Here is a 12212-nt window from a genome sequence, read left to right on the forward strand (position 1 = left end):
CTACATTGTTGAAGGGACTTTAAAATGTTACATTTTGAGATGTAGAAGGTAGAAGGTGTACAAGAACAAGACAGTACACATATCTGGCAGGGGTAGCTGCCTCCTTTTGTGGTGAGAAGGATTTGCTTTCAGCTGGGGGTAGGAGGCATCTGAAAATATTTCAGTTGAAACCAAAAGTGTTCTTGTAAAAAGGTATAATAAAATTGATTGCGTTATAATGATTTCCTTTTAAAAGCCTTTCTGTCCCCTTGCCAGCATAGATGCACATTAATGGCAGCGAGCAGTGACACTATAGCTTAGTTTATTATAGGGAGAGTGCTGCTTGCATACTTGGCTATATTTGCCTCTGAGCTACATCAGCTTCGGTGTTTCTGTCCCTGCTGCAGTGTTTTGCAGAGATGCTTTCGCTTGCTGGTTAGCTACTCTGTAGCTAATCCTTCCTGATCCATGCAGTTTCTTTGTAGGTTCAGATTTTTTCACTCAGTACAGCAGGATAAGCAAAAATATTTGCACAGGTTTGGAAATAGGGGTCGGAATGGTATTTTACAAATAATTATTTCATTTGGTTGCTCAGTTTCAAGTTCTCTGTGAGCATTTTTAACTCTTTATCTTTTCAAGACTTAAGTGGATGCAGAATTGCTGTTCACAACACTTCAATTTAATTAGTTTTTCTTCTTGAAATGTAAAATTCTGGAAAGGGCTCAGGTGGCACGATACTTGCATCTGATTAGAGGGAATCTTTATTTGTAATAAAAAATAAGCTTGAAGGTGTAAGCCCTGATTTGAATTTCCTGGTACCTTGCCTAGCTACAAGCCTTTCTTAAAGCTGTAAAATAAATAACATCATGAAGATATATTCTGTTTTACTAGCTAGGAGAGGTTTCCCCGAGATGCATGTTATTGACAGAAGTTTTAATATGTTCTAGTTCAGGCAGTTGAACTGAGGCTGAAGTCGCATCTTTGGTAATTAATAGCATAAGCTCTTTTATAGTTAGGAATGTAAGTCGATGGTACTGATCTGCCTTGGATATAAACAAATGCAGAGCACTTTTCTCATGTGGAAGAGAGAAATCCACTCAATTTTCCAGTAGGTTATAAAGCACTCACAGTAGGAACTGAAGCATTCATGGGCAGGTTCTTCTTTTGGACTATAGTGGCAAAAATTTAAGAATTTAGCATTTTAAATTCAATCTTTGTAAAGGAAACAAAATGCAGGATGAGGAACTAAGCATCGCTGAGGTCTAAGTTCACTGTTACCAATTTCAGAAAATATTTCCGAATGGGGTGATACTTCCCTTGGATAGCATCAGTATTCTGTGCGTTTTTGCTACTTGTTTTGTTATTTAAAAGTTTCCTGGCCTTTTAAATAAAAGAAGAGAGATGGCCCTTGGAAGGCAGCAGAGCTCAGAGCTGCTATAGCTGAGGGCTTAACACACTTTTATGGAGTGTTAGGTACATTCCTGTGTGCTTATGTTGCTTGTTCTTTGTTTGCTTTAGCTCAAGCCTGGGAGAACATGATGAGTGCCTCAAGCCAGAGCCCTAACCCTAACAATCCTGCTGAATACTGTTCTACTATCCCTCCTTTGCAGCAGGCTCAGGCCTCAGGTGCCCTGAGCTCTCCACCTCCCACTGTCATGGTACCAGTGGGAGTTTTAAAGCATCCTGGAGCAGAAGGTAAGAGTGATTCTAGTTTGTTTTTCCTTTCAATTTGGCTGTAGTAAAAAGCTGGTAAGAACAACCTGAACTTCATCCCTTCCAAATACCCTAGTTTGTGCAAGTTGCAATATTCTCGCTCACAACAGGAGATCACGTTTTTAAGGAAAAGTTAAATTTTTAAAGGAAGTTCTTGGTGGATGTTTGGCTTAGGCTACACATGGTGCTGCTACAGGCAGTGGAGCACAGGATGTCTCAAGTTCCTTCCAGCCCACATTCTCCTCTCTGTCTCTCTCCCCCTTTTCCTTTCCATTTTCTTTACTCAAATTTTCCAGTCAATGTTGCTGTGAGATGTTAAATCCAATCTATTTTCCTCTCAGTGGCTCAGCCTCGAGAACAAAGGCGTGTTTGGTTTGCTGATGGGATCTTACCCAATGGAGAAGTCGCCGACGCAGCAAAACTGACGGTGGCTGGGACAACGTCCACGGGAACCTTAGCAGTGTCACACGATCCAACAAAGCCTGTGGCGAACAACACTTTAGCAGCAGAAGTAAGGAGGCCTTATGCCATGCAATGTCCAAAATAAAATACTTGCTTTGGTCATGAATATTACAACTAGGGGGATTTCAATAAGACTAATCTGGGAAATCTGTTGCGGCCTGTTTTAATGTATTGTATTGCAAGTGCCTTCACTTTAGCGTTTGCAGAGTGTGGAAATAAGTATGTTTTGGACTGAAATGAGCTATTGTATGGCAGGGTATTAAGCAATGTTTGAGGTCTATGTGCTAGATGGCTTCAAAGTTTTAGGCTGTACAGCTTGTGTATGGAGGATGCTTGCGTAATGCTTGTTTCAAAAAAGCCGAGCCAAGGTCAATATTGTGTTTGAAACAATAGGATTGTCACAGTATGAAGCAGAAGAATATTTTGTTTGACACATTTTCTCCTAAAAAGATTTACACATGAAAATGCAGCTGTAATCTAACAGTTTTAAAAGCACTATACTATTCTGTATGAGAATTGAGATTTTGCAGAGGGTCACAGGAGTGTAGATACTCTCTTTGCTTTTTGAAAGGCAGGTGGGTATGTGTGGTTGTAAAGAAGGGTGATGCAGTCTCTAAGTGGAGGTTCACACACAGTAGTCATCGTTATTATCATCTTTTTAAAGAACCAAGTTACTTGGTATTTCTGATTCCCTGGCAGAGCCAAAACCGCTTCGCTTGCCTCTAGCAATCTAGTCAGCCCTCTCTTACACTTTTGTAATGTTGTCCTTTCTTGTTGTTTGTTTCTTGTAGACTGATAACACTTCAGTATTCTCGGGAAGTATAACTCAGGTTGGCAGTCCTGTTGGCAGTGCAATGAATCTAATTCCTGAAGATGGTCTTCCTCCAATTCTCATCTCCACTGGAGTAAAAGGAGGTGAGAGGAAAACTTGGCAGCTGGCTTTAATGCTTACCATTTGTAGTTAACCCATTGAGTACTACATTTATTTAAAAAAATAAGATGCTGGCAATATGCTGAAGATCTGAAGAACTTTGCAATGTAAGTACTCATATGGCTAAATGTCTCAACACACAGTTACATCATCCATCGTTATTAATTTGCAGGAAGAGCCCAATTCTGGCAATGAAATTACAGTAAATGGTAAAACAAAAAGCAAAAGGAAAAATAACCTCAGTCCAGAAATAGGTGCTTTTTTTTTTTCACTAATCGGACTGTAGGAAATGTTCTACGCAGAGATACATTTTAATTAGCCATATGAATATTCATATTTCCCTTTGAGGAAACTCTTGGAACATTCACTGTCTGAGACATCCCAGAGTACTGAATTTGATGGCACCATTACACGGCTTGGCCTACAGTGAAGTTTTTAGTAATCGTGTTGCCCACTCCCAGAGTATCCAAATGGATAAAGATCAGAAAAAAGAAAGACTAATTTTTGTTCCTTTTTTGTTTCTCTGACAGTTGCTTTCCTCAGTCTGATTCGTGACATGCTTTAATGCATTCCTGAGATTAGCTTATATTTTTTCTTTGTTTTTTATATTTCTATTCATTTTTTTGCTAGCAGAATGTATTTCTGATGTTAAGCAGGAAGTAACCTTTTATTGCATGCTACTGTCAAAAAACAAATATGCAGGCAGCATATCATTTCAAAACAAATCTGTTCTGTTCTGTGTTAGCTGTTCATGTGGGTGCCTAATTATTCAGTGTCTTTCACAAAAAAGAAACAAGGAGTGAACTACTTAAACTCCAGTGTACTTTTCTGCACATAGGCCACACCTTATGAGCACAAAAATTTTATATAGATAACTTCATGTAAATCTTATTTTGCAAACTAAGTTCATTTTCGTTTCGTGTGCTGTCACATACTGGATTCTCCTTGCAACATTTTACTTTCAGTATTGCAATTCCATTCAAAAACATTTTTAACATTAGAAACCAGAATTATCTTTCTTTCTAGATACGTATAGCAGAAAAGATGGTACTTTTCTTTCAAAATCTGTTTTCATCAGTGCAATCACTTTTTTGTTAAAGTCTAAATGAAGAATTATAATCACTCAAATCAATGAAAAAATATATTTGTTAGTCATAGGGAGCTAATCATAGGGGAAACTACAGGCATTTCCTGAGTTTTCCGTTGGGATCCATTTTATGAAGGATTTAGACTCTGTCTTTTTTAAATGTTGGTTTATGTAGTGTTACTCCTTTTTCTACATTCCTATTAGTTAACACACTGAAAGGTTAAGTTCTGTGTTGTAGCTATGGACTGTGTGCTCTATTTTCAGTCCAGGATTGATGCTGCTGTGCTTTCCTGTCATATAAATAACTTCATTATCATTTGGGATTTCATGTGAAAATGATACATTTGGATTTCTGTTTTTTTTTTTTCCTACAGTAGATTTAAAAAAAAAAAATAAAAACACTTGATTTATGAAACAAGCTATACACTTTCGTAAAGGAAGGCGTGTACAGGGATTATCCATGTAAATACTCTTTATGTTTGAATATACCTAAGAAACAAACAGTTGAACTACAATACTTTGGATAAAGCTTTTAAAATGTCAGGCAAAATGCGTCAGAGCCTGACTTACCTGATTCTAACAGAGTTACCAATAAGTTAATGGCTTCACTTGTTTTTTTTTTTTATAGACTATGCGGTAGAAGAGAGACCTTCTCAGATCTCTGTTATGCAGCAGCTAGAGGATGGTGGCCCTGACCCTCTTGTATTTGTTCTAAATGCTAATTTGCTGTCTATGGTAAAAATCGTAAATTGTAAGTTCTTTTATTAAATAAGGCTGGGGGTGTGTGTGTGCGCGTGGCAGGGAATGCGTATATTATCCCTAGGAATGACAGCATTTTTATTTAATATGATAGTCTCTGAGATGTACATGGACTTAAAATTTTGTACTTAGCTATATTAACTTATAAAAGTCTCTTTTTGCAGTGCCGTAGGCATGGATGCAGATAATTTTTTATATGAAATATAAGTTAGAGTGATTCTGGTCTCAAAAACTGAGGCTGGAACTCCTGTCCAACCAAATAAGACAAGCTGTTTTATCACTCATTCTTCCTCTGGTTGCTTACCTCATTTCCCTGTCTCCCTAGTCCAGGAAAGGCACACAGAATCCCATAGTAATAGGCTGGTGCTGTGGTTCTGTTCCTCATACACTTTTCTATACGGTGCATATGTTTATGTGCACTGTGGGAGGGAGAGGCAAATGGGGAACCGTATAGGTTGCCTCTCGTTTTAGTAATTCACTTGGTCTCTGGCGGGTAAGAAAACGTTATTTGAAAAATTAAAAAAGACAGTTTTATAGCAAAGTGTGTTGATTCTGTTAAATATTCATATAATAAATTAAAATGTTGCTTATAAATCTGTCGGCATCTGGCTGGGCAGTATGTTTAGAGCTATGTGTGTGTGTATATATAAAAAATATTGTAGTAAATATATTCTCTGTAAGTCAATTGTGAAGAGCACATGTTGTTATTATTACCTTCATATGAAGGAAAACACATCGCATCATAACACCTGACATTCAGTTATGCAGAGAGGAATAGAGATCTCCCTCTGAAACTGGTTTAGCTGTCAGGGTTGTGAAATGCACGGCCAACAGTCTGGCTTCGTCCCCTCTCATTGGCCTTCCCATTTAATCTTACGCTACAGTTTGGGCACAGAAGCTGCTTCAGGTCTGCTCTGTGGTGTTAATCCCAAGATCCGAGTGAGAGCTGCAAGGCTGTGGCTCTTCCATAGCTTCAAACCCTGAACTGTTGAGCTGCTTGGGTTGTGCTTGCTTGTAAGGTAGCAGATTTAGAGTGTAATGTGTGTGACAGATTACAAAACCATGCATGCTGTAAAATTGATTCGTACAAGAGCTGTCTTTCTGTAGTGAAATATAGGCATGTTTTGTGAAACTCTGATTCGGTGTTTTGATGTGTGTTTTCCTCTGCAGATGTGAACAGGAAGTGCTGGTGTTTCACTACGAAAGGGATGCACGCAGTGGGGCAGTCGGAGATAATAATTCTCTTGCAGTGTTTACCCGATGAAAAATGTTTGCCCAAGGATATCTTTAACCATTTTGTGCAGCTTTATCGGGATGCCCTAGCAGGTAGGAATGCTTTCTGTTAAAAGACTGAGTTGGTCAGATGATTGTACTGGGCCAGACACTCACATTTCTATTTTTTTTTAATGACTACTTTTCTTTGAAATAATATAAAAAGAGAGTAAGGATAAAGCTGACAGGTCTAAATTTTTATTGGTGGCTGCTATCTACACTGTCTATTATTACTACTATTACAACCAGAAGTCCTAGTGAGGTGTTGCTAACATGGGGAACTGCTCCAAGGACCTTCCAGCCTTCCTATGGGTGCCAGCACATGGTCAAGTTTGACATGTAAAGGTCTACATAGATTACTAGAGCAGTTGGTTAATGGCAAGTGTAGTAGGATGTCGAACAGGTCTTCCACTGGAATCCTTCTGTTTTCTTCTGTTTCTTCAGTAGGGGTAGTTTTTCAGAAAGCAAATTTAGAGAATCACAGTGGATCCAATGTTTTCAGTATCCTGAAACCAGGTAGTTCAAAAGTCTGACTCCTATAGCATGTCTGTTGCCCCATGATGGAGGTAATGTTTATCTTGTAAAGTATGTATATACATATATATGTGTATAATACGTCTGGAATTGAATTGTGGGTGTTCCAGCAATTATTTCTGGAATACTGGATTTTAGTATCTCGATCACCAGATTGCACTGTGTAAACCTTACATTTTACATTTGTTGGGTAATTGGGCTTTCATTTTTAGCTATTGTTGGACCTTAGAATTCAAAACACATTTCATAATCAGGCGAAAATAAAAGCTAATTTTCTGAAGGTGAAGCAACATCACATGCAGTGCAGAACTGTACACTGAAAATATTTAAAATAATTACCAAGATTTTTGTGTCATAAAATGTCTTGATACAACAAAGGTCAGCTTGTCCAGAAAGGTAGGCAGGTTCCAAATATGATGTTATCACATATCATAATGCAGTTCATACAAGGTGGAAGCAAATGCAATTCCAAACCTCACTTAATTTGCAATACCTTACGTTCTAATTATGATGGTATTCAGAGGGAGACAAAAAATATATATATAGATATGCACAAATATAATTCCAGTTTGTGTATATTACAATGCAGCTCTATATAATTACACTTGAGAAATACATAATTTATATCTCCTACATAAGATATTTGGAATTCTTCTTTTAGTGCTCTAGAGGTAGGAATTTGATATCCTATAACTGCAATGGTGCAGAGAGCTGCTTGCTATTGCACAGCTTTTAATCAGAAACCAAATTCAGTGTTTAAGAATTCCCCTCTTTAATGCCCTTTTGATAATATTTGCTCTATGTCATATTTCAGATACTAGTCAGAAACAATTCATCCCCTGAGTTGCTATATGGTGTAATATGAAACAGCACTGAAGCTACCCTAGAACATTGCACCTAGAGAAATTCCCATAACATTCTGTAAGGCCTGCCTGTCAAGATCCATCCTTGCTTGCTTTCCAAGGCCTTGTGTATGAGCGAGAGAAGTATCTCTTACCTTATTTGCAGCTCTGGCTGTTTTCAACATTATCCAGCCAGAGAGGCAGGACTATGATGCTATAGGGACTTCAGTTTGGAGGCGCTAATACCTCGGAAATGGTTAGCGGTTCGTGTGCTGTTACAGATGCATCCTCGCTTCCAAATTTGTTCAGTTTGGAGGTTCTGCACTTCTTCTGGACCTTACATTGGAGAGATTTAAAGAAAATGAGAAGTCCCTGTAGAAATTTGGGCTATTTGAAGCTCAGATGTCTCTGTGCTGCCCAAAGGTTAAATGTTGCTCGAGGGCAGTCCTGTCCCCTGTGCTGCTCTCGGCCCTTGGCAGAAGGAGCTTCTGGTATGGGTGAGTAGGGCGAGCAGAGCCCAGGTTGTCCTTCAGATCCGCCTCCCCTTTCAGCACGGATGAGATTTCGGTCTGTTGCAGTGCTGCTCCAGACCTTCATTAGTTTTCATTTTAAGGGAAGTCTTCAACCTCGAGCTGTAATCTCGTGTTAGGGTTTTATAATTGTAAAACAGTGAAGAGAATTTGAAGGAAAAAAGTTTCACTATAGCTTGTATATATGTGAGGTAGCATAAATTGCAAAGTTTATTAAGTAAGGCAGGTATTAATTGTTTCTCTTTATTTTTCCTCTGGCCCCTTTGTCATCAAGATCCCTGCTGTGTTGCTTAGTTTGTTTGGAAATTGAAAGCTCGTGGTTTCTGTTGTTGTAGTAATCCCCTGCTTGTCTGTGTCTGTTGGCTGTAAGCCTGGCCAGAGGTCCTCTGAATGGAAATGGAGAACTTCTGTCCACCTGAATGGATTCTTTGAAGCAGTTGCAGTGTTAATGTAGAGCTGCTAGCTAGGCCTTAGTGCATCGACTTTTCTCTGCTGGACTACAGCAAATGCTGTTGTTACTCCTGTAATAAAAATGCAAATCTGGCAGCTGGGTTTATCTCTGTATTTTGGGGGTGCTTCTAGATGAGGATGGAGAGATCTCCATTGTACTTTTAGTATATATTTTTACACAGGCTCTTTTTAATTAAATAAGTTTATGGCTAATACAGAGTGGATCTATAGAGAAGTCCCTGTAGATGTTCTGAATGAGAGCAGGGTGAGTAGATAAAGCACCTATGCAAGAGTCTTCTACCTTAGCTTTCCTGGTATCAACTGTTTTAGGCGAGTCCAGAAAGGATTGCCAAACCAATAGGCAAAGTGTAGTGTTCAGCAGAGGAAGATGTCAAAGTGAAGAATCCAGGATAGTATGGACTCAAGAGAAAGTCACATCAGTGGATACAGGCATCATTTTTCTGAAAGACTTCATAAAGCTGCCTTGGATTTAAGGTCAAGAGTAATCCAGTATAATTGAGAACAGAGTAGATACTGATTTCCTGCAAAGCTACTTTAGATGAATTTTGCACCCTTCCGGCACTTTTAAAATAATAATATTAGTTGTCTAGTGATAGGTGCTAGAATTTAATATTGGGAAAGGCACCTTTGTGTTCACTCCAAGATTACACCGAGTTTATCTCCTTTAGAAAGAATGTTGTGATGTTTTGTAAACTAAATTCCAGGCCTTCGAGAAGGACAGTGTTTTTGAGAGTTCTTCTCACAGCTGCACTTTCTCTGTGGAAAAATTGTTGCGCTTGAAACCTGCAACCTTGTAGCGGGTTGGCTTTCACCTTGGTGAGCTGGCAATATTTATTTAAAGTAGCTGTATGGCAGATTTAAGTACTCGTGTCAATACAAATAGAAAGGGTATGAAAGCTTGCTCAGAAACATGAATGTTCAATAGCTTATTAGTGAGATCTTGACTTGGAATATGACACATAGTAAAGGTTGACAATTCCAGTCAGATATTTTTGGGAGAAGTCCAAGAAGGCTTTTTGACTTGGGCATTTAGGTTGCAAAAGGCACTAGAGCGTCAGGTAGGAAAGTGCCTGTTGTTTGATTCTTCCCATGCTCTCCATGAAGCAGGAGGTGTCATGTCCTTATGGAAGGCGTTGCAGCTCAATTATTTAATCCCAAGAGTTTGTCCTCTTAGGAATAGGAAGCTCTTGGAGCCTGTGCTGCCGCAGCTGCCCTTGTGTGTGGCTTGTGGTGGCAAAATGCTGAATAGCTGAGATGCAGATTCCTCTCTTGAGGGTTTCTCTTGGCCCCAAATTTTGTTGTTGAGGCAGCCCAAGTGCATGAGCCTTGAACTCCATCTCCTGAAACTGGAAAAATCAGTAGTCATCCCCTTCTGCTGCAGCACTTGGCATCTGTCACAAGGGGAGACGTTTGACTGCTTTGTCATGGCACCGGGCAGAGCTTTGCGGCACCAGCCATGCAGTCGTGTGCAGCTTGGCTTTGCCTGGCCACTTTCACCCAGACACTGCTTCAGGGTACAGAGTTCATGGGGGTCTTGGCCACCGAACCCTCGCCTTCTCTGAGACCTGGAGAGCTTGGCTTGTGCAGCACATGGCAAAAAGAATCCAATGAAGGTACCCACAGACTTGAATAGTTTGAAAAATTTCTTTTTCTCTGCCTTGAGTTAATTTTTTTACACACATTGCAGTATGAGTTGGTGGAGGAAGAGCAGAAACTCCTACTCAGCAGTCTCTGGGTGGTGGATGGTGACTCTGAGAGGCAGCTACAGCTAGTGAGGAGTGTTGACTTCTCTGTTGTCCTCTATGCTCTACAGAGAGAAGGGAGCATTTAAGCAGAGAAGGGCAGTGGCAGGATGCGAGGCCAGCTCTGTGTCTGCGGGCGGGGAGCCCCGGCACTGCGGCTGATGCCTCTAACGAGAGCAGTTGCTCAGCAGTGATGTGATTGACCACACTTTTCTCTCTGAAATTACTTGTTTCTCTTTGAGAGAAAATCAGCACTATAAATAGTCATATCTTCCTATGGAGACCAGTGATGAGCTGTTTTGTACGTTGTTTGCGTGCTGCTGGTAACATTTGAGAAAAGGAATCACACCATGGTTCTTTGCTCCAGTGGTAAATGCTGCACTGGATGCTCTAAGGATCTAATCAACATTCAGATTCATTCAGTCATTCCAGCATAAATGTTTTTGGAAATTAAGAACATCAAAGAATGAAAATTTGAGAAAGAATTAGTGGTATTTCTCCCCCGTGTATTTCCTAGTTGCATTTTTCATAAAGGATACTAATTAAATAAACACTAATTTGTGTAATTTCTCAAATGACCCAGATCTTTAATACATCTGGGCAGGCACTCCAGTGCTTTGCATAAAAGGAAGAACCACCAGGGGTGGATCGTTTGACCAGGTTTCTAAATTCTTGACATAGCTCTCAATCTTGTGAAATAATAAGCATTCTTTTCCCCGTAGGTAACGTTGTGGGCAACCTGGGACACTCCTTCTTCAGCCAGAGCTTCCTCGGCAGCAAAGAACACGGGGGCTTCTTGTACGTTGGGGCTACGTATCAGTCCCTGCAGGACCTGGTGCTCCCCACGCCACCCTACTTGTTTGGCATCCTCATCCAGAAGTGGGAGACACCCTGGGCCAAAGTGTTCCCCATCCGCCTGATGCTGAGACTTGGAGCCGAGTACAGGCGTAAGTATCGTAGTGCTGGTAGCTGCAATAGTTTCTGCAGGAGACCAGCTTCTGGTCTTTAGAGAACACCAACCCTAAATTGCTGCCTTTCAAAGCCATATGAGCTTTGATATGAAGCAAGAAAAAGCTGTTATTGCTGGTGCTTCCAATCCACGTGGCATCCAAGTGACAGCACAGCAGTCCCGAGGTTGTGACATGACCTGCTGCCCTCCTGCAACATCTGGGCTAGCTGGTCAGGCAGGTTTTCTTGGAAGCAAATCTAGTGCTGAGCAACTGCTCATTGCTCCCTTAGTGACCTGAAATAGAGAAATGTGCAGAACCAGGCTGACTTGGCTGTATTTAGGACAAATTATGGCCTTTAATGCTAAGCTCTTACCATGGTGACATGCAAGAATGTTGGCTTTTAAATCTTAAAAAACACATGTTCATTATACAGAGAAAACTACTGTATGTCATAGGGCAACTAACTTCGCACTTTTTAAATGAAAATTCTGTTGCAATTAATAATGAGCTGAAACTGAGGTAAATCTTAGCCGTTATCATAAATTTAGGATAAAGTAATTTTCAAAAGACACAGGCCATCACTGGCTCAAAGAGAAATTATTGGAAGTCTGTCCACCATGGCAGGAGAAAAATCTTTAAAACTTGCTTTCTGAGCAAGAGAACTGTGGACTAAACTTGACTAATGTTAAAGGTGTTGATGTTTTTGCATGCATCTGTGAGGTTTTTTAAGTAGTGTATTTATTCCTGTCTGTGTTTAAAAAAAACAAAGATGTTCATATATAGGATGTGACATCTGTTTTTAGTGCAGAAGCAAATGTTTTGGTACTCATAGCTGGAAGTACCTACTCTGGTCTTGGTAGGAAGCTGAGGCTCAAGTCCTTCCTGCGGCTGTGGGCTGGATTTGGGCATATTCCCTGGTCCTGTGACAGCTGGGATTGCA

General features: G+C 40.1%; 1 protein-coding gene across 1 annotated transcript in view; it reads left to right on the forward strand.

Moving 5' to 3' along the window:
* The window catches only part of ZFYVE9 (zinc finger FYVE-type containing 9), a 54600-nt gene that overhangs the window by 31016 nt on the left and 11372 nt on the right, over positions 1–12212 (forward strand). The window contains exons 6-11 of the mRNA XM_088536609.1: positions 1498–1674; positions 2034–2203; positions 2946–3069; positions 4801–4923; positions 6102–6257; positions 11045–11269. Of these exons, the coding sequence (XP_088392735.1) occupies positions 1498–1674; positions 2034–2203; positions 2946–3069; positions 4801–4923; positions 6102–6257; positions 11045–11269 (975 nt within the window). The remainder of the gene's footprint in view (positions 1–1497; positions 1675–2033; positions 2204–2945; positions 3070–4800; positions 4924–6101; positions 6258–11044; positions 11270–12212) is intronic.

This window comes from Tinamus guttatus, unplaced genomic scaffold, assembly GCF_059628265.1.
Source record: "Tinamus guttatus ecotype Peru unplaced genomic scaffold, ASM5962826v1 Tinamus_guttatus_pri_ptg000044l, whole genome shotgun sequence".
Taxonomy (NCBI): Eukaryota; Metazoa; Chordata; class Aves; order Tinamiformes; family Tinamidae; genus Tinamus; species Tinamus guttatus.